Source organism: Galleria mellonella, unplaced genomic scaffold (assembly GCF_026898425.1).
Source record: "Galleria mellonella isolate WM207_F2 unplaced genomic scaffold, CSIRO_AGI_GalMel_v1 utg150, whole genome shotgun sequence".
NCBI classification, from domain to species: domain Eukaryota; kingdom Metazoa; phylum Arthropoda; class Insecta; order Lepidoptera; family Pyralidae; genus Galleria; species Galleria mellonella.
This window is the reverse complement of record NW_026442002.1, coordinates 2,539,106-2,566,389: the sequence shown is the minus strand read 5'-3', so window position 1 is coordinate 2,566,389 and position 27,284 is coordinate 2,539,106. Positions and strand designations below refer to the sequence as shown.

General features: G+C 37.7%; 2 protein-coding genes across 4 annotated transcripts; one reads left to right on the top strand and one right to left on the bottom strand.

The window, feature by feature from the left end:
* Nucleotides 1-1,433: 1,433 nt before the first annotated feature.
* On the bottom strand, nucleotides 1,434-21,544 carry LOC113517989 (zinc finger protein 431-like). Of its 2 annotated transcripts, none has more exons than XM_052892290.1 (13): nucleotides 21,378-21,544; nucleotides 13,978-14,103; nucleotides 12,919-13,332; nucleotides 12,399-12,574; nucleotides 11,720-11,788; nucleotides 10,500-10,646; nucleotides 9,360-9,437; nucleotides 8,626-8,802; nucleotides 7,315-7,425; nucleotides 6,580-6,691; nucleotides 5,900-5,998; nucleotides 3,128-3,302; nucleotides 1,434-1,923 (listed from the first exon to the last, which is right to left on the bottom strand). In XM_052892290.1, exons 1-13 carry the CDS (start codon nucleotides 21,477-21,479, stop codon nucleotides 1,880-1,882), a joined length of 1,830 nt encoding a protein of 609 aa, XP_052748250.1. In that variant the 5' UTR covers nucleotides 21,480-21,544; the 3' UTR covers nucleotides 1,434-1,879. The 2 variants fall into 2 exon arrangements, with proteins under 2 accessions (XP_052748250.1, XP_052748249.1); XM_052892289.1 differs by lacking the exon at nucleotides 21,378-21,544 and adding an exon at nucleotides 15,491-15,713.
* LOC113513869 (zinc finger protein OZF-like) lies at nucleotides 16,194-27,170 on the top strand. Of its 2 annotated transcripts, XM_052892304.1 has the most exons (10): nucleotides 16,194-16,412; nucleotides 18,656-18,763; nucleotides 19,132-19,578; nucleotides 20,110-20,198; nucleotides 20,287-20,409; nucleotides 21,990-22,097; nucleotides 22,807-23,016; nucleotides 24,299-24,410; nucleotides 25,027-25,131; nucleotides 26,992-27,170. In XM_052892304.1, the coding sequence occupies exons 1-10, from the start codon at nucleotides 16,242-16,244 to the stop codon at nucleotides 27,148-27,150; spliced, it is 1,632 nt and encodes a 543-aa protein (XP_052748264.1). In that variant the 5' UTR covers nucleotides 16,194-16,241; the 3' UTR covers nucleotides 27,151-27,170. The 2 variants fall into 2 exon arrangements, with proteins under 2 accessions (XP_052748264.1, XP_052748265.1); XM_052892305.1 differs by lacking the exon at nucleotides 18,656-18,763.
* Nucleotides 27,171-27,284: the final 114 nt, after the last annotated feature.

The following is a 27,284-nucleotide window of genomic DNA, read 5'->3' as shown; positions in this document are numbered from 1 at the left end:
CATCAGTTTTACTTTAAAGGGAATTCGGTGTCTAAGGATGACTATATTAGCTAAAAATTGTCTTAATTTGTTACAAATTTTTTCGATGTGTTTACTCCAATTAAACTTACTATCTATAGTTAAGCCAAGATATGTTTGGCTGTCCTTGACCGTTATAGCGGGGCAGCTGCAAAAGTTCCTTTCATTAGTTATATGTAGACACTTGTGGTTGTGAGCAATGATAGGTTTATATAGAGGACGAAATTTTAAATAGGGTGATTTTATGATCAAAAGTTGTGTTTTAATTGGATTTAATACCAATCCGGCATCATGACACCATTCAAGAAGGACATTGACATCAGATTGTAGAAGGTCTCGTGCTTTTTGAATATTTTTGTCAGACAATACTAGACACGTATCATCTGCAAATTGGTAACATGAACTGTGTTTCAAGATATTATGCATATTATTAACATAAGACAATAAATGTAGCGGACCTAATACAGATCCTTGTGCCGTACCTTCAGTTACTGGTACATGATCACCGTATACATCATCTATTTTAACGGTGAATTTACATATATATATATATATATATATATATATATATATATATATATATATATATATATATATATATATATATATATATATATATATATATATATATATATATATATATAGAAAGGGGTCAACTTTTTGTTGTCAATCGTCAACTCGTTTTTTTTTTATCAATGTACTATATCTTGATGCATCTATTTTTAATTATTTATTTATTAAATAAAGTGAGTTTTTACGCATTAAAAAGATGCAAAAATTATAATACTATGAGAGAGCGAGATAAAGACAACAGTGTCTTCTCTGTTACACAATTCTTAGCAGTGTGGCCATTACAAGAAGTCCAATCTGGTCCAGTAAAATGACTGTTGCCATATAAAAAAATCTCATTAAACAAAAACAAAATAAATATAGAAGTTATAAAGGAATCACTCATAACTATTTATCACGCAGATTTGTACGAAAAAGCTCAACCGCTTTTCTCGAAGCATTTGTATGGAGACACTCTATCTATATAATCTAAGACTGACAGTATTTTTTTTAATGAATGATAATGGTATGGTAACCCCGCCTGCGCTAACGGTATACGCTGGCGGGGCACCAGTGGGGGGTGACAGGTGAGGATGAAAAGGCAAGTCAGTTAACCCATCGCGATGAATACACTTGGAATCCAGCATGATGGGTTCCAGGGGGGCCACGGGGAGGTCGACCTGTTAGGGTATATTGTCAGCAATGGGACTGATAATCCGCATTACTAACAATCCCTTCCCCCCCACTGACAGTATATTAAGGGTAAATTTATAACGATGGCCAAATAGAGGGAAGGGGAGGGATTATCAGTAATGGGTGCAATTCTTTAAATAGTTGTTAGGAAAAATATCAAATAAAATTCATTATACACACGATTTGTCATTTATTTACAATTTTATAGTAAAATACATAAATTAAATACATTTTCGTACAATACAATTTCTACTATAGTACCAGAGGGAGACTTTGTACAAAAGTCGATTGCTTGGGTACCTCTGTCCCATTCGTGTTTCTACCGTGAAGCAGTTGTGTTTGCATGGCTGTGTTTCGGTTTGAAGGGTGGGATATGGCGTGAATTTACAGGGTACAGATGAATAACACCTGAGTCCTCAGGAATGGCAACGCATGGGGGGTATCATGGGCGAAACAGTATATTCTGTTATGTCCATGGTACTGCGACGGTTACCACTTTCCAACAGATGGGCCGTCAGCTTGTTTGCCATTCTAAGTTGTATAAAAAAAATATTATATTGACCCCAAATAATTGGGATAAGGGCAGGAAGATGATGATGGTGAGGTTCTTGAGCGTTTATCAACTTAGGACAGCATCTGGTACAAGCTGAGGGTCTTCATTGCCTGTTGAATAAAAAAAAAAAATTACCATTATTACAGCAACCTGGGCTTCGGGTTGAAGGGTGAGTACATACAGTAAGGAGGTATAACCCTTTCAGACCTGAACGATACGGGCGTGAGTTGTAACTTTAGAAAATTCTAAAACCGCGCGCAATTCATTTTTACGCACGAAGCTGAAATAACATGATAGTGAGATTCTAAACCAGCCAATAAGAAATCATTTTAGCGGTTAGGTGGTGCAGTAGTCTCGTGCGTGCCGGCAAGATGGCTTGGCTCCAAAACACGAAAATATATTTAATCTCAAAGAAAAAAAATCTTGGGTCTGAAAGTGATAAGGCCATAATCCTCATTAGTGGTAAGACCGTTTGCACTTAGGTATATTCTGTGATACCTTAGTGCTTATAACATTTGTAATAGGAAATCAATCGTGTAGTCCCGGCATAGATTAGGCCACCTTTTCCTATCCCGTGGGTGTCGTAAGAGGTGATTAAGGGAGAGCGAGGAATGGGCAGCAGCGTCCCTCTTAAAACATCTCTAAAGCCTGACTGCAGTTGCCAATCCGCTTACCAAGCGTGGCAACTACTGGCAAATTCCCCAAAGGTGAGGCTTATGTACAGTAGTGAATAAATAAAAGCTGATAATAATGATAAGCCGATAGGTTTAAAAATTTAAAATTCCCTTGGTGCTGTTCATGTCATGGACATGAACACGGATGACTCCATTGCTGTGTTTTGGTTTGAAGGGTGGGATATGGCAGTGAAATTACTAGGTACAGAGGCATAACACCTGAGTCCTCAGGAATGGCAAATCATGCGGGGTATCATGGGCGAAACAGTATACTCTGTTATGTCCATGGTACTGGCCATATCTATAGGCGACGGTTACCACTTTCCATCAAGTTGGCCGTCCGCTTGTGTGCCATTCTAAGTTATATAAAAAAGATTAAAAAAATACTCCATGGCTGTGATTCGGTTTTATAGGAGGGGTATGGCTGTGAAATTGCTGGATACAGAGAGATGACACTTTAATCTTCAGTTATAGTAATACATGAGGAGTATCTTGGGTATAATAGTAAATTTGTCCATGGTACCGCTCATGTCTATAGGCGACAGTTATCACTTTCCATCAGGTGGGCCGTCAGCTTGTTTGCCATTTTAAGTTGAGTAAAATTGTATTTATAATAAAAGATTGAGAGTTGATTACTGACCAGCATCGTCTTGGTTGCGTGGCCGCCGCCTGCGGGCGGCGTGAGGGCCGTGTATCCGCTTCAGGTGGCGCGAGAGGCACGAGTGCCACTTAAAACGCGCCGAGCACGAGCCGCACCGGTACGGCGACTGCTGGCTGTGTATGGCCGTTATGTGGGTGCGGAGCTTCGCGTTGTTCTGCAATAATCAGGTGTGACAATGTCATGAGAACGCAACTGTCAGGTCGGATAACGTGATGTGACAATGTCACGAGAACGCAACTATCAGGTCGGATAACGTGATGTGACAATGTTACGAGAACGCAACTGTCAGGTCGGATAACGTGATGTAACAATGTCACGAGAACGCAACTATCAGGTCGGATAACGTGATGTGACAATGTTACGAGAACGCAACTGTCAGGTCGGATAACGTGATGTGACAATGTCACGTGAACGCAACTATCAGGATGGATAACGTGATGTGACAATGTCACAAGTACGCAACTGTCAGGTCGGGTAACGTGCTGTGACAATGTCACGTGAACGCAACTATCAGGTCGGATAACGTGACGTAACAATGTCAGAAGAACGCAACTATCTTTAAATGGATGATAATGGAATAGTAACCCCGCCTGCGCTATCAGTATACACTGGCGTAGCACCAGTGAGAGATGATAGGTGAGGATGAAAGCAGCTCAGTTAGCCCATCGTGACGAATGCGACAAGTATTAATCACAATGGTTTCCAGGGGGAACCACGGGAGTCGACCCGACAGGGTTTGCTAGCCACTAGTTCCCATTACAAACAAACCCTTTCCCCGAGAACGCAACTATCAGGTCGGATAACGTGATGTGACAATATCACAAAAACGCAATCGTCATTTTTTCAAGTGTTCAGTACACGTGTCAATAGCAATGTTATAAAAACAAAAATTTCTACGCTGAAAATTAATAGTGACAATGTCACAAAAATGCTCACAATCTAATTTCAACTACAACTCGTACAGTTGTAAACTTGAAACTCTTGTCATTTTCTAAACTTATCTCTTCGTATCACGAATTCACGACTAAATGATATCAGCCGTTAACTACTAAGAGGGGGTTACCATTCCATATTCATCCGTTAATAAGAACTGAACGTTAAGTAAGCATTTATGCTGTATTTAGTTCATTATCACATGGTATAGAGAATGGTACATAATATTTAAATATTGTTCACAATCTTCACCAGAATCTGGCGTAGAAAATTTATTTAATTGTGCCACTATACTATGCTAATACTATTATATATATATATATATATATATATATATATATATATATATATATCATATATATAAATGTCAACATATTTACATATTAACCCTTAATTTTATATTGTCTGCTACACCGAACACAAACTGTAAAAAATCCAAGTTATTAAAATCACCAGAGGGAGATTCTGTACAAAAGTCGATTGCTTGGGTACCTCTGTCCTATTCGTGTTTCAACTGTAAAGCAGTTGTGTTTGCATGGCTGTGTTTCGGTTTGAAGGGTAGGATATGGCAGTGAATTTACAGGGTACAGAGGAATAACACCTGAGTCCTCAGGAATGGCAACGCATGGGGGGTATCATGGGCGAAACAGTATACTCTGTTATGTCCACGGTACTGCTCATGTCTATAGGCGACGGTTACCACTTTCCATCAGGTGGACCGTCAGCTTGTTTGCCATTCTAAATTGTATATAAAAAAAATGTATAATATTGTTTTATTACCCTACTTTGGCAATATCCGCCACAAAGGGCATGTATTTTCACAAAAAGGGAAAGAACATGTTTTTTTTTTATTCACAAAATATTTTATTTCACAAAATTTTTTAGTTCCTAAAACATATATTATTCACAAAATACTTTTTTTTCTGCCAAATTAAGGGTTAATTAATTAATTACAATCAATTAATTAAATCACATATTTAAGCTTTAAAATGTTTAAAATATTCATTAATTGAGTAAAAACATTTTTCTATCGGCCATCTTTTTAGTTTCTTTTTAAATATATTCAAATGTAGTGTTTTCATTTCGCCTGTTAGTTTATTATAAATGCTTAGCTTTAAATGCTTGTTTTAGTGAAAAAAAAAATTCATTCATTCATTCACTCTTTATAAAGCGACGTAGCAGTTGTGATATGAAATTTCAAAAATAGAACAAGTGTGAAATATTCCAAGCCTAACGAAGTGTTTCCCGCAGTGGTCGCACAGCAGTTCCGCGTGCCCCATCTGATGCAACACTTGGTTGTGGCAATCTTCGATATTTAGTAAATAAAATTTCATTCATTCATTCGCTGTTTGTGACGCGACGTAGCAATAGTGATGTGAAATTTAACAAATGGAACAAGTGTGAAATATTCCAAGCCTAACGAAGTGTTTCCCGCAGTGGTCGCACAGCAGTTCCGCGTGCCCCATCTGATGCAACACTTGGTTGTGGCAATACTACGGGCAATCACCGATATTTAGTAAATAAAAATTCATTCATTCATTCGCTCTTTGTGACGCGACGTAGCAATAGTGATGTGAAATTTCACAAATGGAACATGTGTGAAATATTCCAAGCCTACCGCGAAATGTTTCCCGCAGTGGTCGCACAGCAGTTCCGCGTGCCCCTTCTGATGCAACACTTAGTTGTGGCAATGCTACTCGCAATCACCGATATTTAGTAAATAAAATTCCATTCATTCATTCACTCTTTATAAAGCGACGTAGCAGTTGTGATATAAAATTTCAAAAATGGAACATGTGTGAAATATTCCAAGCCTACCGCGAAGTGTTTCCCGCAGTGGTCGCACAGCAGTTCCGCGTGCCCCTTCTGATGCACCACTTGGTTGTGGCAATAGAGCGATGTGTGCGTCTTGAACACCTGTCGATTTCAATTTGAAATTAGAAGCGTGCATAACTTTAGGTTACCGTAGTGTGGCAACATATAGCTGTGTTTCGGTTTGAAGGGTAGGATATGGCAGTGGATTTACTGGGTACAGAAGAATAACACCTGAGTCCTCAGGAATGGCAACGCATGAGAGGTATCGTGGGCGAAACAGTATACTCTGTTATGTCCATGGTACTGCTCATGTCTATAGGCAATGGTTACCACTTTCCATCAGGTGGGCCGTCAATTTGTTTGCAATTCGAAGTTGCATAAAAAACTTAACAATTACTTATAAAATTTGAGAACTAGTGAAAAATTTTTTCTGATTTGGTAGATTATTTAAAAGTTCTCTGATAGCGAGCTAAACACACAGCCCGGACACTTCGTATAGAAGTGACACGATAAATGGTTGTAAGAACTATAGAAACGTAGTTTGTATGGACAAAAATTGTTTTAGTTGGGAGAGAAGGATTGGAGAAGCTGTAATGGTAATTGAAGAGGTAGAAAAGTACCCTGGATCCACATACGGACCTTGATTGTGGATTACAGTAAACTAAGGCAGTCTGCTTGCTTACCTTCTGACAGAGCGGACACTTATGCACATAGTTCTTCAGATGTTCCCAGTTTATGTGGTCTCTTAGTTGGGTTTTGTTGGCGAACTTTTGGCCGCAGTCGCTGCACATATATCTGGACACAAAAATAAGTAGTACTAGCTTATAATATATATATAATTTTATTTATTCATTAGTACATGTATGTGTACAAGGTGGATTTAATTCTAAAAGCATTCTCTTCCACTTACTGTACTAGTAGCTAGTTAAAATTCATCGTTAATTATAATTAATATCTTACGAATAATTATAAATAAATAAATATTTATTCTATTATATTATAAAAAACGGCTAAGAGACGCATTTCCAAGCCAACTCTCCAAAAAAAAAAAAAAAACATTTAGCAGTTCAAAGCGCCGATCTAGATTTCCCGCCAAAACTGATATGACATTGACAGATCATTGCGGTCGATTCGGAGACGCCATTTCTCTAAACCCCATCTCTAAAATCTAAAATTAAAATTCGAATTTGTTATCACATCGAAATCTTTATTGTAAGGATCAATGTGAATTAATTTTCTAATAATATTTTTAAAATATCAAAATTAATAAAAATTTTGCTTAGGACGAATTTAGAATATTAATTTCTTGAAATAAATTAAGATTGTGGGTTAAGAGATAGATTTAGAGACATGGCACCTCAGAATCGATTCCATTGCGATCTCTATAGAAAAAAAAAACTACCGCCTAAAGTACTTACTTGAATTCGTCTTCGGTGATATGCTTCTTGCTTATCGTCATATGTTGTTTATACGTAGCGATCGACGAGAACGTTCTGTTGCATGGTGCGCATATTAGATCACCGTTCGCCCTGCACAGGATATTCGACTTTATTTACAATTTATTTAAGATTTATTTTTATACTTCTATACTTGATATAATTAGACAAAATCTTGACATGTTGCTTATTGAAAGAAATTAAATTAAAAAATTTAATTAAAAATGTTGTGTTTATTCTGAAAGCGTCACCAAATGTTAACTATCATTGTCAACCCGTCTGCTAGGGGGGAAAGGGATTGTTAGTAATGGAGACCAAGAATCCCATTGTTAGCAATGTACCCAACCAGGTCGACCTCCACGCGGTTTCCCCTGGAAACTATCATGGTTAATTCCTGATGAATTCAACATGATGGGCTAACTGGCCTGTTTTCATTCTCATCTATCACCCTTCACTGGTGCTTCGCCAGCGTATGCCGTTAGCGCAGGCGGGGTTACCACACCATTTTTATTTATCAAAAAAAATCCCGTCTGCTAATCAAGGCAACTGTTGGCAAGTATTCGCACATTGCTGAATATAGGTCTCCCCCGTACATTACCATAAGGTACAGTCCTAAACCATCTGCATTCACCGTCTCTCTGCAATGCATTTGAGGTCGTCGCTCCTTCTAGTGGGGTGTCGTCCAGCTGCTAGTAGTTGCCACGCTTGGCGGGTGAGTTGGCAACCACAGATAAGATTTTTGTGATATTTTAAAAGGGACGCTGCTACATTTCTCTCCTCCATTAAGTTCTTTTAGTCGCCTCTTACGACACCCACGGGAAAAGAAGGAATGGCCCATTCTACGCCGGGACCACACGGTAATTATAATATTATTTGTTGATAAGGGCTAAAAATATTATGATACATAGACTTTGACATAATTTTAAAATTACTGTTTGACGTTACCTTTTGTTTTGTCCTCCATTGTTCTAATATAGTTTTTTTTTTTATACAACTTAGTATGGCATACAAGCTGACGGCCCACCTGATGGAAAGTGGTAACCGTCGCCCATAGACATGAGCAGTACCATGGACATAACAGAGTATACTGTTTCGCCCATGATACCCCCCATGCGTTGCCATTCCTGAGGACTCAGGTGTTATTCCTCTGTACCCTGTAAATTTACTGCCATATCCCACCCTTCAAACCGAAACACAGCCATGCAAACACAAATGCTTCACGGTTGAAACACGAATGGGACAGAGGCACCCAAGCAATCGACTTTTGTACAAAGTCTCCCTCTGGTAACTTACTTGGCAGTGTGACTCTGCAGGTGTCTCAGTAAATTTCCTCGCCACTGGAAGCTCTTGTCGCATTGCGTGCACGAGTACTTCTGTTTGGACTTGTTCACCAACGTCTTGATCTGTTCTATGTGCGCTTGCTGCTTCTCTGGTGTCACTGAATCTTCTGTGAGCGAGTCATTCAGTTTCCTGATAGAACAAAGGTATATTACTAACTGCATTCCGCTGCTTCACTCACGTGCGCCAGTACATATAGAATCCTATGTGAGAAATTAGGGCATACCCAAGTAATATTTTATGTATTTATTTATGTATTTATTGTATATATATATTTATTTAATATATTATGTGTATGTTTATATAATATTATATGAATCACCCTAAATTAAGTTTTATATAAAAAAACCCAATACAATTATCATTTTAACTTCAGTTTCATATAAAAACCCAACAGAATTATCACTTCACTTCAGTTTCATATAAAAAAACCAACAGAAATTTCTTATTAACTTTAGTTTCATATAAAAACCCAACAGAATTATCACTTCAGTTTCATATAAAAAAACCAACAGAAATTTCTTATTAACATCAGTTTCATATAAAAACCCAACAGAATTCTCACCTTAATATCAGTTTCATATAAAAACCTAACAGAATTCTCACCTTAATATCAGTTTCATATAAAAACCCAACAGAATTCTCACCTTAACATCAGTTTCATATAAAAAACCCAACAGTATTGTTACCTTAACTTCAACTGCACTTGGTGTTTGGAACTGGTCCTAACATGTTTCTGGAGGTTAGACGTAGTCATGAAGGTTAATCTGAAAAATAATTTAAATTTCATTTCGAGCAACCACCTATTTTGATATTAAAACTAAACCACTGAACCATTTTTGGTAAAATTTCTATGGGACCGATATGAAAGTATATCCTTTCAGATACGACAAGAATTTCTCAAATCGGTTTATAAATTATGGTGTTATTGAGTTTATCCATTACAAACAAAAAACAATTTTTTACTCTTAATATATATATAATATATAGTATAAATATAAGTATAGATATAGATAGATGAAAATGGAATGGTAACCCCGCCTGTGCTAACGGTATACGCTGGCGGGGCACCAGTGAGGGATGATAGATGAGAATGAAAAGGCAGGTCAGTTAGCCCATCGTGATGAATATATCTGAAATACAGCACGATGGCCTATCGTGACAAATTCATAGGGAATCAACTAATGTAGGTTTTCAGAGGAAACACCAGGTGTTCCTACAGTGAAGCAGTTGTGTTTGCATGGCTGTGTTTCGGTTTGAAGGGTGGGATATGGTGTGAATTTACTGGGTACATAGGATAGATAGATAGATAATTTATTTACATTACTTACAGCACACAAATTACCATAAAAAAAATACACATAATACATAGTAAAAGAGATAAAAGAATGAAATTAAAAAAGCACAAATAAAAAAAACAAAGAACAAAATATATAAACTAACAATCTGCCTTTTTTCCTTTCCTTCATGCGTGTGCCATAGTAATACAAAATGGCCACAACTCAGTTTATTGCTTGAGGAATAACACCTGAGCTCAGGAATGGCGGGGGGGGGGGGGGGTATCATGGGCGAAACAGTATACTCTGTTATGTCCATGGTACTGCTCATGTCTATAGCTTGTTTACCATTCTAAGTTGTATAAAAAAATTCGACCTGACAGGGCAATAGGGCCGCTAGACCGCATTACTACCAATCTAAAGACAGTTTTTAATTAATCAATTTATTGTAATCTTTATTTCTTAGTTAGTTCATTAGAATCAATCCTTATTTTTTGTATCCGATGCCATAAAGTCTAAAAACAAAATATTGTATCTCTATCCCTTTCTCACCTGCACGCTTCACAATAAGGCTTCCTCTTCTGTCCCATTTCTATCGAGTGCCTCTCTATATGTTTGCGCAACGACGTCTTCCACCTGAAGGTTTTCTCGCAATAGTCGCACGGGAACTTTGTTGTAGCGAGGGTTGTACTTTTATCACTGGAAAAACAAAATTCTAGAACTTTCTGTGCCTTCCTTTGTGTATTCTATCGCTTTTTTAACGGATTTTTCATCATCATCATCATCATTGTATCAGCTGTTATCTGACCACTGCCATATACCTTCCCCATAGACTTTTAGGAATGTGGCCGTTCCTTATGGCAGTTTAAAATTTGGGAGATTTTACTAGTAGTTGCTACGCCTGGCAGATGGATTAGCAACCACAGTTTGGCTTTTAGTGATGTTATAAAAGGGACACTGTTTTTTTCTTTTATGGGTGAAAATGGTATGGTAACGGTAACTCCGCCTGCGCTAACGGGATACGCTGGCGGAGCACCAGTGAAGGGTGATAGATGAGAATGAAAACAGGCCAGTTAGCCCATCATGATGAATTCGTCAGGAATTAACCATGATAGTTTCCAGGGGGAACCGCGAGGAGGTCGACCTGGTTGGGTATATTATTAGCAATGGGATTCTCAGTCTCCATTACTAACAATCCCTTTCCCCCCCGAGTTACTGTTACCCATCCCTAGCCCATTTAATTCCCATAGTCGCCTCTTACGATACTCACGGGAAAGGAAGGAATGGCCAATTCTACGCTTAGACCACACGGCATATTGTATACTGACGAACCGATTGTATTTTGAGGAATTATGCAAAATAATGCTTTGCACAGCCACCTTTTATCATTGCATCGCTCTACAGAGAATCCATCCTCATAAGCTTGAACCTAAATGGTCACGTACAGTGCGATTTCAGAAGAGTTTCTTCCCGCGAATGCTCAGGCTGTGGAATGAGCTCCCTGCCAAGCTATTTCTTTCTCTTTTCAGGGTTTCTTCAGGTTTGTGACACCTCCAGTATTGCAGGCGTCCATCATAAATTTACCAGAGGGAGACTTTGTACAAAACCTCTGGGTACTCAAGCAAACGACTTTTGTACAAAGTCCCCCGTATGGCACCGATAACATCGTACGGCTGGATGATGGAGTACATGACTGACTGTATCTTGAGCAGTGGACGAAAAATGGCTGAAAATCATCATCAGATGATTGTAATAAAAATATTGGAACTGACCTGCACTCCTCCGTTTGGTCCAGCTGTCCATTTTGTTTCTCTCCATGATAGTCATATCGGAAATCGATCCTAAAACAATAGTCACTGAATCAGCTTTCAAACTTATTCTTTTTGAAGGTGGTTAAAAAGACAGGTTAATTAGCCTATCGTGATGAATACACCTGGGATTAAACGCAATGGTTTCCATGGGGCACCGCGGGGAAGACTATCTGACAGGGTATTCCATATGATGCCCACAGTCACTTTCTACCATCGTGCGGCTCGCCATTGACAGGGAGTTTTTTTTTTATACAACTTAGAATGGCAAACAAGCTGACGGCCCACCTGGTGGAAAGTGGTAACCGTCGCCTATAGATGTGAGCAGTACCATGGATATAATAGAGTGTACTGTTTCGCCCATGATACCCCCCATGCGTTGCCATTCCTGAGGACTGAGGTGTTATTCCTCTGTACCCAGTAAATTCACGCCATTTAATTTTCATTCTCACCTATCATCCCTCATTAGGGCCCCGCCAGCTTATGCCATTAGCGCAGGCGAGGGTACCATTCCATTGTCATATTTATTCAATAATTAATAATTACATATTTATAAATATTTTATATATATAATATAATTATTATTTATTATTAAAATCCTGTTTGGTGTGATTATATTGTACATTAATACTATTGCACTCACCTGTACCCCTGACTATGCGTCTTCTCGTGATGTTTGAGCACCGCCCGCTTGCATACAAACATCTCCCCGCATTCCTTGCACTTGTACCTGTGCAGATGTCTCCCCGCGTGGTAGTTGTACGCCACCTCGGTTGCGAACGTGCAGCCACAGATGTCGCAGTTGTATTTGGACGCATTCTAGTACATAGACATAGAATAACAGTGAATCAAACAAAATTATGTGCTAAGTTAGTTAACTTATCCGTGTATCAAATTCCATTCAAATCTATTTAGTCATTTAAGTGTTTTTGAGCAACAAATATATAAATTTCCAAAAACTAAATATCCTTCTTCATATGGGCAAAGCTATGGGGAACGGTTAGTCAAATCACAAGGCAGGCAGATTGGCAACCGCAGTTAGGCTTTGGAGATGTTTTAAGGGACGCTGCTGCCCATCACTCGGCCTTCCTTAGTCGTCTCTTACAACACCCATGGGAAAGAAAGAGGTGGCCTATTCTATGCCAAGACATAATACAACTCACCAATTCATGTTTTAAATATATATGGTCTTTTAAATCGTCCATATTTGGAAATGCCATTATACATTTTTCACACTTGAACATAGCATTCAGATAGTCTTCTTTTAAAACCAACAGTCTCCTTTCTTCCTCCAACTGCTTCAATGTCAGCTTAACTTCTTTGTACATCTCCGATACATCTTTCCTCTTCTTCCTGCCTACTTTTTTGTTCTTTTTACTCTTATGTTCTATTTTATCATCATTATTGTCTAAATCATCGTAGTCACACAATTCCTCCTTAATATCACATGTATTCTCTATATTTTCATTGTCTATGGTTGTGTCATTGGGTTCAGGTAAAAAATGGTTATTATCAGCTTTGGGGACACTAACATTTGACTTAATCTCATTTGTTTTATGTTGAGATGGGTTAATCCTCTGTAAAATTGTAAGAGAGTAAGAATTAGATTGTTTATTAGAAATTTAGATGTGCATGAATAAAATCCATTCTTATAACTGTATTAGAGCAAGATGGAATTGGATTAGAATAGGATGGAATAGGAATGAAGTAGGAATGGAATAGGATTGGAATGGGAATGGAATAGGATTGGAATGGGAATGGAATAGGATTGGAATGGGAATGGAATAGGATTGGAATGGGAATGGAATAAGATTGGAATAGGGATGGAATAAAATTGAAATAGGTTCAGAATAGGAATAGAACAGGAATGGATGAGGATTGCAATAGGATGAAATAAGGATGGTATAGGATTGGAATAGAATAGGTATAGAATAAAAAAAAATGAAAATGATTAGAATCCAATGAGGCAAGGGTGAGTATACCATCACTCCCATTCTATGTTTGTGAGAATATTCAACCATGTAACAAAGCACTTATAAACAAAATCTTTATAATAAACAAGCAGTAAAATTACAAAAATTTTGTATTATTTAACTATACCATATATTATTAATTTGTCCTTTTTATTTTTAATATATTAAATTCATAATAAAACAACATGTTAAGATTTTTTTTTTACTAATTATATCAAATATAGAAAAACTGTTCATAAACATCAATACCTCTTTTGCACAGTCAAGTAACATTTTATATGCATGTTGCACTTGCTGTTTGAACTTGATAAACTGGCTGAGTAATGTTTCACACTCCCAACACAGCCAGACAGCTGAGTTGATCGGCTGAGACATCTGGAATAATGATGAATATTTATATATGAGTAAGGTTTCACCATATGAATTAATATGCAGTTAAAACTGACAGTCCAGTGGATTCAGTAATAATAACATGGCATACTGATGGTCCAAGCCTTATTAAGAGCTAGATCAGTCAATTAAAAAAGGTAAAGCTGTTTGCGCTTGAAGCTGAGAAGTTCTTGACGAAAATAAAATACTTGTCCGTGCCTCAAGTTTTATAATAAATTAAAATAAATACAAAGGTGTGTGTAGTCTTATCCGTTAACAATATTTGAATGTTTGACCTTCTAGCGGTTAAACGGTCTATATCTATGTTTCTAATATTGCAAGTACGAAAAATTTACTTTTTATTAAAACGTCTATACTGCCAAATCTTGAACACTAAGTTAAAATCAAAATGCTTCTGTTCTCCATTTTTTTTTATACAACTTAGAATGGCAAACAAGCTGACAGCTCACCTGATGGAAAGTGGTAACCGTCGTCTATAGACATGAGCAGTACCATGGACATAACAGAGTATACTGTTTCGCCCATGATATCCCCCATGCATTGCCATTCCTGAGGACTCTGGTGTTATTCCTCTGTACCCTGTAAATTCACTGCCATATCCCTTCCTTCAAACCGAAACATAGCTATGCAAACACAACTACTTCACGGTTGAAACACGAATGGGACAGACATATCCAAGCAATCGACTTTTGTACAAAGTCTCCCTCTGGTCTCCCTATACTGATATTACAAAAAGGAAAGGTTTGATTGTTTGTTCGTACATAACGAATAAACTCAAAAACTACTCAACTGATTTGGAAAATTCTTGCACCTATAGAAAGCTACATAATCAGTGAGTAACATAGATTACATTTGCTTTAAAAAATATTACCTATGAAATTTATAACAATGTAAAAATCCAAAGTATCAGAAAATTGCTATTAAAGCTGTAGTGACTTGGGATATTTACTAAACCTAGTCACTAACTTGGCTTGAAGAAAGATTCAGATGAATCTCGCAGTTGAAGGACAAAAGGAAGTAAGTAATCAGCAAACATTAATAACATTTAAACAGAATTTAATATTATACATTTTTTAGGACAGAAATACAGAAAGCATACAAGAAATGAAGTAGGTAAAGCTAAACTAAATATGTATTTTATGTCGCATTTTTACTTATCGATGCAAACTAATAAGAGTATTAATATTAAACTGGCATAATTTTGTTGGCGCGCTTTTAAAAAGGTAGCGGAATATGTCGCTACAAAAGCCGCATAAAATAGTATTTATCTTTCTACCTATTAGTGCGAAAATGGAGGAAATCGGTAGTTTCTCATAAATTGTCTATGCCCGAGGGTCAAACACTATTTCACCGTAAATAAAACATAACATACCGGTATTTCATTTATAATTTTTATGAAACATTGCTTTTTACAAAAATCCTCGATCTTATTAATTTTTCTCTCCTCCGAGAGACAACCGCAGCATAGATTACTTTCGTCCATTGCAATTAACAATTAAGTTTAAATTAATTCAATAAAATCATTCTAAAATAAACAAAAATAGTAAAAAAAAAAAATATCGATCATTCGGATTGTTTACAGAAAATAAAAGACGCCTACCGAAAACAAAACAATAATCAAAGGAGATATGTCAAATTGAAATTCGAATTGTCAATTGCGTTTAGTTAATCGGTCTTCTCAGAAAATTAACAATTATGTAACGTCATTTATATATTAAACATTAGTAATCTCATCATTTATGTAAATTTATTACATAATTTTAGGGGTTTGAAATAAAATTATATATATATTTTATTCATTTAATGTTATTTTTTTATAAACAAAACGTAATATTTGGTACGTTCCTAGTTACGCATGTAGTGTTAATCGCATCAACATTACAAAACAGAAATTTTAAATGAATATAAGTTTATATGAAATATAGATAGATAAGCTAACTATAGAAAGAAACAAGATATTTAAACAATAATAGATTATAATCTATACTTTTGTTATTGAGTCATATTTTCAAGAATTTCAAAGTATCGAATTAAATACAATTTGTAAAGGAACGTTTCAAGTTAACATAGTTCAACGACAGAGGATTGGATGTTACGAATCCTTATTTTCATTTTGCATAAAAATGTCTCAATTTATACAATTAAATTTACCAGAATACGAGTACAATCAAGAGATAACAAAAACATTGCAGCCTGATATTATTTGCGTGTGTTGCTTGGCCAGAGATGTTAATTTTATAAATCTAGCCACATGTAAACATACTAGTTTTTTAGAGTATGTTCACAAATTCAAGGTAAGCAATTAATGTATTTTATCCAAAATATCTAAACACTAATTATATTAATGCAAATCTTAATATTTTTCATTAATAATAAATAGTAATAAATAGGTATAGTAGGGTCACTATAGATTGGTGTTTAAAGCATCAAACAAGATGGCTGCCAAATTCCAAAAGTTAATTTATTTTTAATCGATTATTATATTAAGTATGTTTATTTTTGTAGTAATTTGTCATTCATCGGCGTTGTCTTAATCAAGGAGAGTTTGTTGTATGTATTATTAGTAAAGGGGACTAGTGTCCCCACTAGTAACAGCACATTCTGTCAGATTGATTTCTACGCGGTTCTTCCCTAAAAACCATAATAATCTATACTTATAATAAATCTGTAGAGAGGTCAATTCTATACATGAAATATATTTCCAAAATAACTATCAGCGGGTGATTAGTGATCGATACTGATGACAAAAATGCAATCAGTAAAATTTTGTCTCTCTGTCTGTATGTTCGTTATAGAAACAAAAACTACTCGACGGATTTTAATGAAACTTAGTACAATTATTCTTCATACACCCGGGCAGGTTATAGTATACTTTTCATCACGCTACGATCAATAGGAGCAGAGCAGTGAAGGGAAATGTTAAAAATGTCCACCCGTGCGACGCCGGGACGGGCCGCTAGTTCATAATAAATTCATCACGATGGACCAACTGACCTGAGGGTCCACCATGAAATATTTTGCAAAATTCGAGGTCAAACAAAACACAAATTTGATGTTAAAATTACATACTCGTAATACATACTACTGGGGGGAAAGGGATTGTTAACAATGGAGTTTGACAGCCCCATTGCTAGCAATATGCCCTATTAGGTCGACCTCAACATGGTTCCCCCTGGAAACCATCGTGAACAATTCTAGTTGAATTCGTCACTATGGGCCAACTGACCTGCTTCATTCTCACCTATCATTCTTCACTGGTGCTCCGCCAGCGTATCTCGATAGCGCAGGCGGGGGGTTACCATTCCATCTCCATTATTAGCAATCCCTTCCCCCCCCCAGGCGGTACGTTAGACCACTACACCATCAAAGTTTTAAAATGGCGCTCAAAAATTACATATAGTAATTATTCCTCTCCATCCAAAGGTTGTCTGGAAGAGATCGCTCTTAGCGATAAGGTCGCCCATTGTTTTCTCACTGTGATCATTTCTTGTAATTGTTTGTATCTATAATAAGTTTACTATTGTAATCTTATGGAGGAAACAATAAAGAGTATCTATCTATCTATAGTTTTGTTTCAGTTGAACTTAAATAGCATTAATTCCGCCATTTGTACCATATTTTTTTTATACACCTTAGAATGGCAAACAAATATTAAAAAAAAAATCGAAAAACAAAATCTAATATATAAAATTTTCGTGTCACGGTGTTTGTTACCAAACTCCTCCGAAGCGGCTTTACCGATTTTTATGAAATTTTGTGTGCATATTGGGTAGCTTTGAGAATCGGCCAACATCTATTTTTCATACCCCTCAAAGATAAGGGTGACCCACCCCTAAATATATATTTTTTTATTTTTTTTTAATTTTTTTTATTTTTATTTTATTAGGACTAAGCATTGAAAAATACATATAGCTTAAAATTTTTACCCTTTTACGATCAATCCCTGTTTTTTAATAGCGATTTTTATATTCCGAAAAAGGGTTGCAAGATGGCAATCGAATATAATAATTGTAGTATGATATATTTTCACGTATATTTCTAGAAATAATGTATATGGTAAAACAACGTTTGCCGAGTCAGCTAGTAAAAATATAAAATTTAAAAATATACTCTAAAAAGGTGCGTTCTGCACAATTAACAAACATTTTATAACAAAGTTGTATGGCCAATAACAGGTTTTTCTAAATTAATTTCGTAGATTATGTAGTAGCCAATTGTTAAAGGAAAAGGAGAAAAAATAAACAAATTAAACAGGTAGGCAATCGTTGAAGTCACAATGATATTTTTACACATACGCAACGTCCCTATTAAAGCATTATTATCGCCTACCTGCGATCGCCAACCCGCCTGCCAAACATGGCAACTACTGGGAAACTAATAGGGGAAGTCTATGTTCAGCAGTGGACAGTCAACGGCCAATACGATGATGCTGTCTCATCATCATCGTCATGTCTTATGGTCGCGTCAATTATTCATTTGTTTGCGTTCTCGTTCAGTTCTATGGGCATTTATCATAATTAAAAGTGTTTTGTTACAGCTGACGTTACAAAGTCCCGCCGTATGCTTCATGTGTCATCATCAATTGATAAAAGTTGAAAGATTCAAACGAAAAATCGAAGAGAGTCTTGTCATTTTAAATGAGCAGGTATATATTCTTTGACACTTTACATACATAGATAGATACTCTTCATTGTTTCCTTCGAAAGGTTACAATAGTATTTTCTTTTTAATAGATACAAACATTTACAAGAAATTATCACAGTGAGAAAACAATAGGCAGTCTACATACATGCAGTCGTGTAACTATACCGTCTGAGGCCCGTGGTAAATTCAATGGATCGGACTCTTCCTTTATCCAAACGATTTTGGAATTGTAGTTTCATTTTTATGTAATGCTAACTAATTTATTACTGTTCATTTTACTTCCTTCGTCTTAAAATTTAAGTTATGTATCTAAGTGTATTTGAATAAACATTATTTTTATTCTATTCTAATAATTAAATAATTTTACAGGCACAACACTTGAGGATAAACAATGCGAAACCACATGATTTACAATTTTCCACGATCGATTGGACTGACAACATCGATACCATAGACAATGAAACAATCAAAGATGAAGAAAATCAAGCTCAGTATGATGAAATAACGACAGAAGTGAAAATAGAACACGAAAGCTCAGACGATATTGATGTGCCACTGTCTCAGATTAAGAAAGATATTAAAAAGAAAAAAAAGAAGAAAACCATAGAGAAGAAGAAGGTTAAGGCCGGCGTACACGATAAATACGAGGGCAAGATTCGTATTGTAGTACTTACTAGGGAGGAGATGATGAGTGAAAGAGACAGAGAAAGGAGGAAAGACGCATATTTGAAGTTGCCATATAAATGTGAATTTTGTATTACTGGGTTTGATCATGAACTCACTTTAAAAGATCATATGGAGAAAAGGCATAAGCAGGTAAGTTAGGTCCTTGATTTAATAACAAGAATTTTAATAGATGGAACGGGGGGGAAAGGGATTGTTAGTAATGGAAACTAAAAATCCCATTGCCAGCAATATACCTAACCAGGTCGACCTCCTAGTGGTTCCCTCTGGAAACTGTCATGGTTAATTCCTGATGAATTCATCATGATGTGTACAAAAGTCGATTGCTTGGGTATCTTTGTCCCATTCGTGTTTTAACCGTGAAGCAGTTGTGTTTGCATGGCTGTGTTTCGGTTTGAAGGATGGGATATGGCGTGATTTTAGTGGGTACAGAGGAATAACACCTGAGTCCTCAGGAATGGCAACGCATGGGGGGTATCATGGGCGAGGCGGTATACTCTGTTATGTCCATGGTACTGCTCATGTCTATAGGCGACGGTTACCACTTTCCATCAGGTGGGCCGTCAGCTTGTCCGCCATTCTAAGTTGTATAAAAAAAAGGAAAATCTGATGATTTTTCTATTTCGTCCACAAGTCTGAGTTTTAATTATTTATTTTTTTCAGAAAAAAGGCGGTTTCATTTGTGACATTTGCAAGTCGGTATTGAGTACTGAAATATCTTACAAAGAACATACGAAGAGACATACGAGAAGGTAACAATTTGACAAATAATAGTTACTTGGTAGTCACGGAGACGCTTCTTAAATATGCCTACGAATCTTTCCTCTTTTCTTCCTCTAGGTACGAGTGCTGTGAATGTGGTAAACGCAATAACAACGTCTACTCCGTGGTGAAGCATTACAACGAACAGCACGGCATCATCAGCACCACGTTCACCTGCCAGGACTGCGGGTACACCACGCAGTCAGTATTAGTGTTAATCTCACTAAATCTTTCTTTTTAATTTTTTTTTATACAACTTAGAATGGCAAACAAGCTGACGGCCCACCTGATGTAAAGTGGTAACCGTCGCCTATAGACATGAGCAGTACCGTGGACATAACAGAGTATACTGTTGCGCTCATGATACCCCCCATGCGTTGCCATTCCTGAGGACTCGGGTGTTATTCCCCTGTAGCCAGTAAATTCACGCCATATCCCACCCTTCAAACCGAAACACAGCCATGCAAACACAACTGCTTCACGGTTGAAACACGAATGGGACAGAGGTACCCAAGCAATCGATTTTTATACAAAGTCTCCCTCTGGTCTTTTAATGGATGATAATGGAATGGTAACCTGCGCTATCGGTATATGCTGGCGGGGCACCAGTGAGGGATGATAAGTGAGGATGAAAGGGCAGGTCAGTTAGTCCATCGTGATGAATACACCTGGAATTTAGCACGATGGTTTCCAGGGAAGATCACGTGAAGGGCGACCTGACAGGGTATATTGCTAGTAATGGGGCTGGAAGTCCGCGTTACTAACAATCCCTCCCCCCCATACCCCCATAGAATAAGATTAGATCGCCCATTGTTTTCTCACTGTGATTATTTCTTGTAATTGTTTGTATCTATAATAAAGTTTACTATTGTAATCTTTTGGAGGAAACAATAAACGAGTATCTATCTAATAAAATAAAGCTAGCTTTTACCCGCTAATTCGTCTGCTTGACCGGGATACAGGTACGGCTAGTGCGGGTTCCAAGGTACTCACGTTGTATATTTCTTGTGTTTAATTAATAAATAAATAAAATATATAGCATCGAGTATATAGCAATAATGATAATAGTTAGTTGCCATCTCCTCTCCTTAAGAGGGGAGATGAGAATTTTTGTAAAGTTTAATAAAATAATAATAATGTGGTAAGAGAAAAAGAGAAAATATCTCGACCTGGCTCACGAGGTGACCGAAATGTGGGGGATGGCGTCCACCGAAATCATTCCAATCGTTATGTCGGTGAACGGTCTTATCCCAACCAGTCTGGAACAACATCTCAGACGGTTGGGATTCCGAGGCGGCTCACTCCCGGGAAAGATGCAGAAAGCGAGGCTCTTAGACTCTGCCCGCATTGTACGTCGGTTTCTCTCCCTGGGTCCCTGAACCCCTGCCGACTGTGCTTCTGCCGGGGGTTAGTTTGCCATCTCCTCTCCTTAAGAGGGGAGATGTGAATTTTTTAGAAATAATAATATGCATGTATATTCCCTACTTCAAATTTCGTAGTATAATGTAATTTAATATTGAAATGAGATCCCTGCCGAGGTTTTCCTAAGAGACTACAGCATGGGGTTCTTCAAAAGGTGCGTAAAGAGGTTTCTTCAGGGTCGGCAACGCGCGCGTAATGCCTCTGGTATTGCAGGCGTTCATAGGCTACGGTAACCACTTACCATCAGGTGGGCCGTATGCTTGTTTGCCACCTCAGTGGTATAAAAAATATTAAGGGTAAGTGTAACTACCCACATAACAAGTTATATTTTTTTATAGTTTTTTTTTCTATCGTTACAGATCACACCGCGGTTATAGATACCACCGTGACAAACACAAACAAAAACAACATTGTACTCTGTGCAACAGTACGTTTATTAACAACGCGGGTCTCAGAGTTCATATGTAGTAAGTAAGAAAGTGCAATATTTTTTTTTATGGGTGAAAATGGAATGGTAACCCCGCCTGCGCTAACGGTATACGTTGGCGGGGCAATAGTAAGGGATGATAGGTGGCAATGAAAAGGCAGGTCAGTTGGCCCATCGTGATAAATACATTTGGACCTCAGCACGATGGTGTCCAGGGGGGACCGCGTGGAGGTCGTCCTGACTGGGTATATAGTTAGCATTGGAATTGGCAATCCGCAATACTAACAATCCTTTCCTTCCCTGTGTGCCATGTAGTCCCGGTATAGAATAGGTATTCCCTTCCTTTTCTTCCATCTTCCCATCCGTCGCCACTCTTCAGGAATGGCGACGGAAGGAATCATGGGCGAAACAGTATACTCTGTTATGTCCATGGTACTGCTCATGTCTATAGGCGACGGTTATCACTTTCCATCAGGTGGGCCGTCAGCTTGTTTGGCATTCTAATTTGCATAATAAATGTTTCCTTCCATGAACGGTAAATTAAACATCTCTAAAACCGCGTTGTACGCGACCATCTAGGCTGTAGACTATGAGGGCAAACTCTTTGTATGCCTATAAACTTTATAGGCATACAAAAAGTTTACCCTCATTCATTTTATAGTATAAAGTCGATAATAGACGATCAATATCAAAATCAGTAATCATTTTGTGACCTTGACCATCCATTTATGTCTTCATACATATTACAGTACAGTTCACAAACAATCGAGTCGAGTGTATTCCTGTGAAGCTTGTAACAAAGTGTACAACGCTAAGTCGGGCCTCATAGCGCACATGACGTCCGCGCATTCGAACATCACAGCCTACTGCACGCTGTGCCGCCGACACTTCAGAACTGAGCACAATCTGGCACATCATCTGAGGACCAACTCGAAACATATCACGGAAAGGGATAAGAGGTTGGATTTTTTTTAATATTGGCCGACGTTATATCTATTGTGCAAAAAATATTTATAACGCCATCTAGCGGTACGGATTGTAAACTTTTTTCTATACAAATTTATAATGGCGAACAAGCTAACGACCTCTCCGTTGGAAAGCGTGGCTTGCAACAAAGTATAAATCGCTAAGTCGGGCCTCATAGCGCACATGACGTTCGCGCATTCGAACATCACAACTTACTGCACGCTGTGCCGGCGACACTTCAGAACTGAGCACAATCTGGCACATCATCTGAGGACCAACTCGAAACATATCACGGAAAGAGATAAGAGGTTGCATTTTTATTCATAATGGCCGACGTTATATCTATTGTGTAAAAAACACTGTATAACGCCATCTAGCGGTACGATTTGTAAACTTTTTCTATGCAATTTTCTAACGGTAGTGAGTTTTGAAAAGATATTTACATATTCTTTATTGCACTAAAACGTACAATAATAATAACAAATTAGTAACAAAATAAGCAAAGGCAAAGTTATCTCTAGAATAACCGTCATAGAATAGGCAACCCCTCCTTTTCCCATGAATCTCTTAAGAGGCGACTAAGGGAACTTAATAGGCGCAGGATGTATACCAGCGGTCTTTTAAAGCATCACCAAAGCCTAACTGCAGTAGCCAACCCTCCTGCCAAGCGCAGCGAAAGCCGTATGTTCAACAGTGGACGGTTAACAGCTCATATGATGTTGGGGGGAAAGGGATTGTTAGTAATGGAGACTGAGAATCCCATTGCTAGCAATATACCTAACCAGGTCGACATCCTCGCGGTTCCCCCTGGAAACTATCATGGTTAATTCCTGATGAATTCATCATGATGGGCTAACTGGCCTGTTTTCATTCTCATCTATCACCCTTCACTGGTGCTCCGCCAGCGTATCCCGTTAGCGCAGGCGGGGTTACCATACCATTTTCACCCAACAAAAAATACCACACGTCAATCACAATATTTTTTTTTTATTGGTAGAAAATGGTATGGTAACCCCGCCTGCGCTAACGGAATACGCTGGCGGAGCACCAGTGAAGGGTGATAGATGAGAATGAAAACAGGCCAGTTAGCCCATCATGATGAATTCATCAGGAATTAACCATGATAGTTTCCAGGGGGAACCGCGAGGAGGTCGACCTGGTTAGGTATATTGCTAGCAATGGGATTCTCAGCCTCCATTACTAACAATCCCTTCCCCCCCCCCAAGCCCAATAGTAATAAACAATTTATTAATTTTATTTTTAATAAATCAACAGGTTCACGTGTGCGGAGTGCGAAGCCAAGTTTTTGACGAAAAGCTCCCTGCAGCAGCACGTAGACTTTGTACATCTGAAGAACAGTAAATACGAATGCGACAAGTGTTGCAAGGTAAGATCAGAGCAGAGTAAAACACTTACAGGCTTTTTTTTATACAACTTAGAATGGCAAACAAGCTGACGGCCCACCTGATGGAAAGTGATAACCGTCGCCTATAGACATGAGCAGTACCATGGACATAACAGAGTATACTGTTTCGCCCATGATACCCCCCATGCGTTGCCATTCCTGAGGACTCAGGTGTTATTCCTCTGTACCCAGTGAATTCACGCCATATCCCACCCTTCAAACCGAAACACAGCCATGCAAACACAACTGCTTCACGGTTGAAATACGAATGGCAGTTCTCGCTCTCACAAGTAATACTGTATCTTAAGACTAGTTTTTACTGGATTAATGGAATATTTATCCAGCCTTCGCTATTGGTATACATTGGTGGGACATCAGTGAGGGCTGATGTGTGAAGATGAAGCAGGCCAGTTAGCCTATCGTGACAAATTTCACCAATGAATCAGTCACGATGGTCTCCAGGGGCAACCGCGAGGAAGTCGACTTGAGAGTTGGTATATTGCAAGTAATAGGATTACTAACAATCCCCCTCCCCCAACCCATGTCAAGTTTATTCCCGTTTAGGTTTTATATTAACGTTATTTAAACTATTTTGCAGGTATTCAAAAATGGTTCAGCCCTGAAAAAGCATGTAAGCTTCGTTCACGAGAAAATACGACCGCCTAGAAACAAAATATGCGATTACTGTGGCAGGGGATTCACGGTGAGTGTAAACCATAAAGCATTTTATTCATAAAAACATAATTTTTCTTATTTATTTATCTATTTTATTTGGGATAACAACAGCTTTTTACAAAATTGAATACATGTTACATTACATTTACTACATGCTAGCCAATTATAGTTTACCACAGAGTAAAACATAAGCATCCGTTAAGCGAATAAAACTATATTTTATAACAATATTAGTAATACCATCGATTATGTGCATCATATTCTATTAGAGTGTCGTATTAACACGAAGGAAAGAGAAGAACTCATGCGTCACTTAAACTTGAATAAATTTAATGTTGGTCTTATTCAAACTATGTTAGCTGAACTTGAACCAGAAATTTTCAACATCTCTGTAAATTATTGATGCCCATTAATTCTTCTCTTTCCGCGTTTAGGGAAAATATATAATGTTTTGTTTGAGAAATCAGTTCAGGGTACGATAGGACTGATATACCTGAAGGTAAAAGCCCTTTAAAAAATAATAATAAAAAAAAAAAACAATATTAGTATGGTGAGTCCGCTACAATGCTCGCACTGTACGGGTAGGTACACTGCGCGAACACTACAGCCGATGATCCCACAAACCATTCCGAGACCAATACGTCACACTTGCGCTATTTTTTTTTTTGATGGGTGAAAATGGTATGGTAACCCCGCCTACGCTAACGGGATACGCTGGCAGAGCACCAGTGAAGCGTGACAGATGAGAATGAAAACAGGCCAGTTAGCTCGTCATGATGAATTCATCAGGAATTAACCATGATAGTTTCCAGGGGGAACCGCGAGCAGGTCGACCTGGTTGGGTATATTGCTAGCAATAGGATTCTCAGTCTCCGTTACTAACAATCCCTTTCCCCTCAAACACTTGCGCTATTATACTTGCTCTTATAAATCTATTTTAGCTATTGAAGTGTTTAATTTTTTTTTTCTTTTTATTATTTTGAAGTAATTTAGCAGAATAATTATTGTTATATTTAAACAAAGTATTCATTTTTATATATTTATTAATATTTTAAGTTATAAAATGTATTAAAGCACTATTATACCTACTTGTACAACAATTAGTCCATTACCTTAAGGTTGTCTTGTAAAGATTGCTCTCAGCAATAAGACCGCCTCACTGCACTTAATACAACTGTATCGTTGTGTTTGTAAATTGTCTTGCTTATTTCCTATATTGTATAATGCAAATATACTCATTCATTCATTCATTCATTCATAAAGGCGACATATTTATTTTCTTACAATTACCAGATACCGACCAGAGAGAGTATTATTCTATATAGGTACATTTATTTATTTATTTAACATTTTATTGCACCAACCTAACAGGATTTGTTGAACAATTAGTGTAGTACTTACTACTTGGTGAATTTACAGGGTACAGAGGAATAACACCTGAGTCCTCAGGAATGGCAACGCATGGGGGGTATCATATGCGAAACAGTATACTCTGTTATGTCCATGGTACTGCTCATGTCTATAAACGACGGTTACCACTTTCTATCACGCAAAATTTTATTAAAAAGTCGACCAGTTTTCTCGAAGCATTTCTATGGAGACACTCTATTTATATAAGGGGGAAAGGGATTGTTAGTAATGGAGACTGAGAATCCCATATAATATATCCAACCTAGTCGACCTTCTCGTGGTTCTTCCTGGAAACTATCATGGTTAATTCCTGATGAATTCATCATGATGGGCTAACTGGCCTGTTTTCATTCTCATCTATCACCCTTCACTGGTGCTCCGCCAGCGTATCCCGTTAGCGCAGGCGGGGCTACCATACCATTTTCACCCATAAAAAAAAACTCTATTTATATAAGCATATACGTTATGTCTGTTATAGACGCTGACGATTCTACAGTCCCATATCCGGACGCATACGGGCGAGCGGCCGCTGCAGTGTGCCCGCTGTCCGGCCACCTTCGCCCACTCAGCCGCACTCTACACTCACAACCGGCTGTTACACCGGGACACGGCCGGACATCCGGACGTTGTTTCGTAAACCGGTCGTTTTTCTTTTAACCACTTAAGCATCTCGAACGAGACTCTCTTGCGCATCAAATGTGTTCCGATTTGCGCTATCCCGAGTACTTCTCGCCACTTATAAATATGATGTTTATACGCGGGTCATTTGAA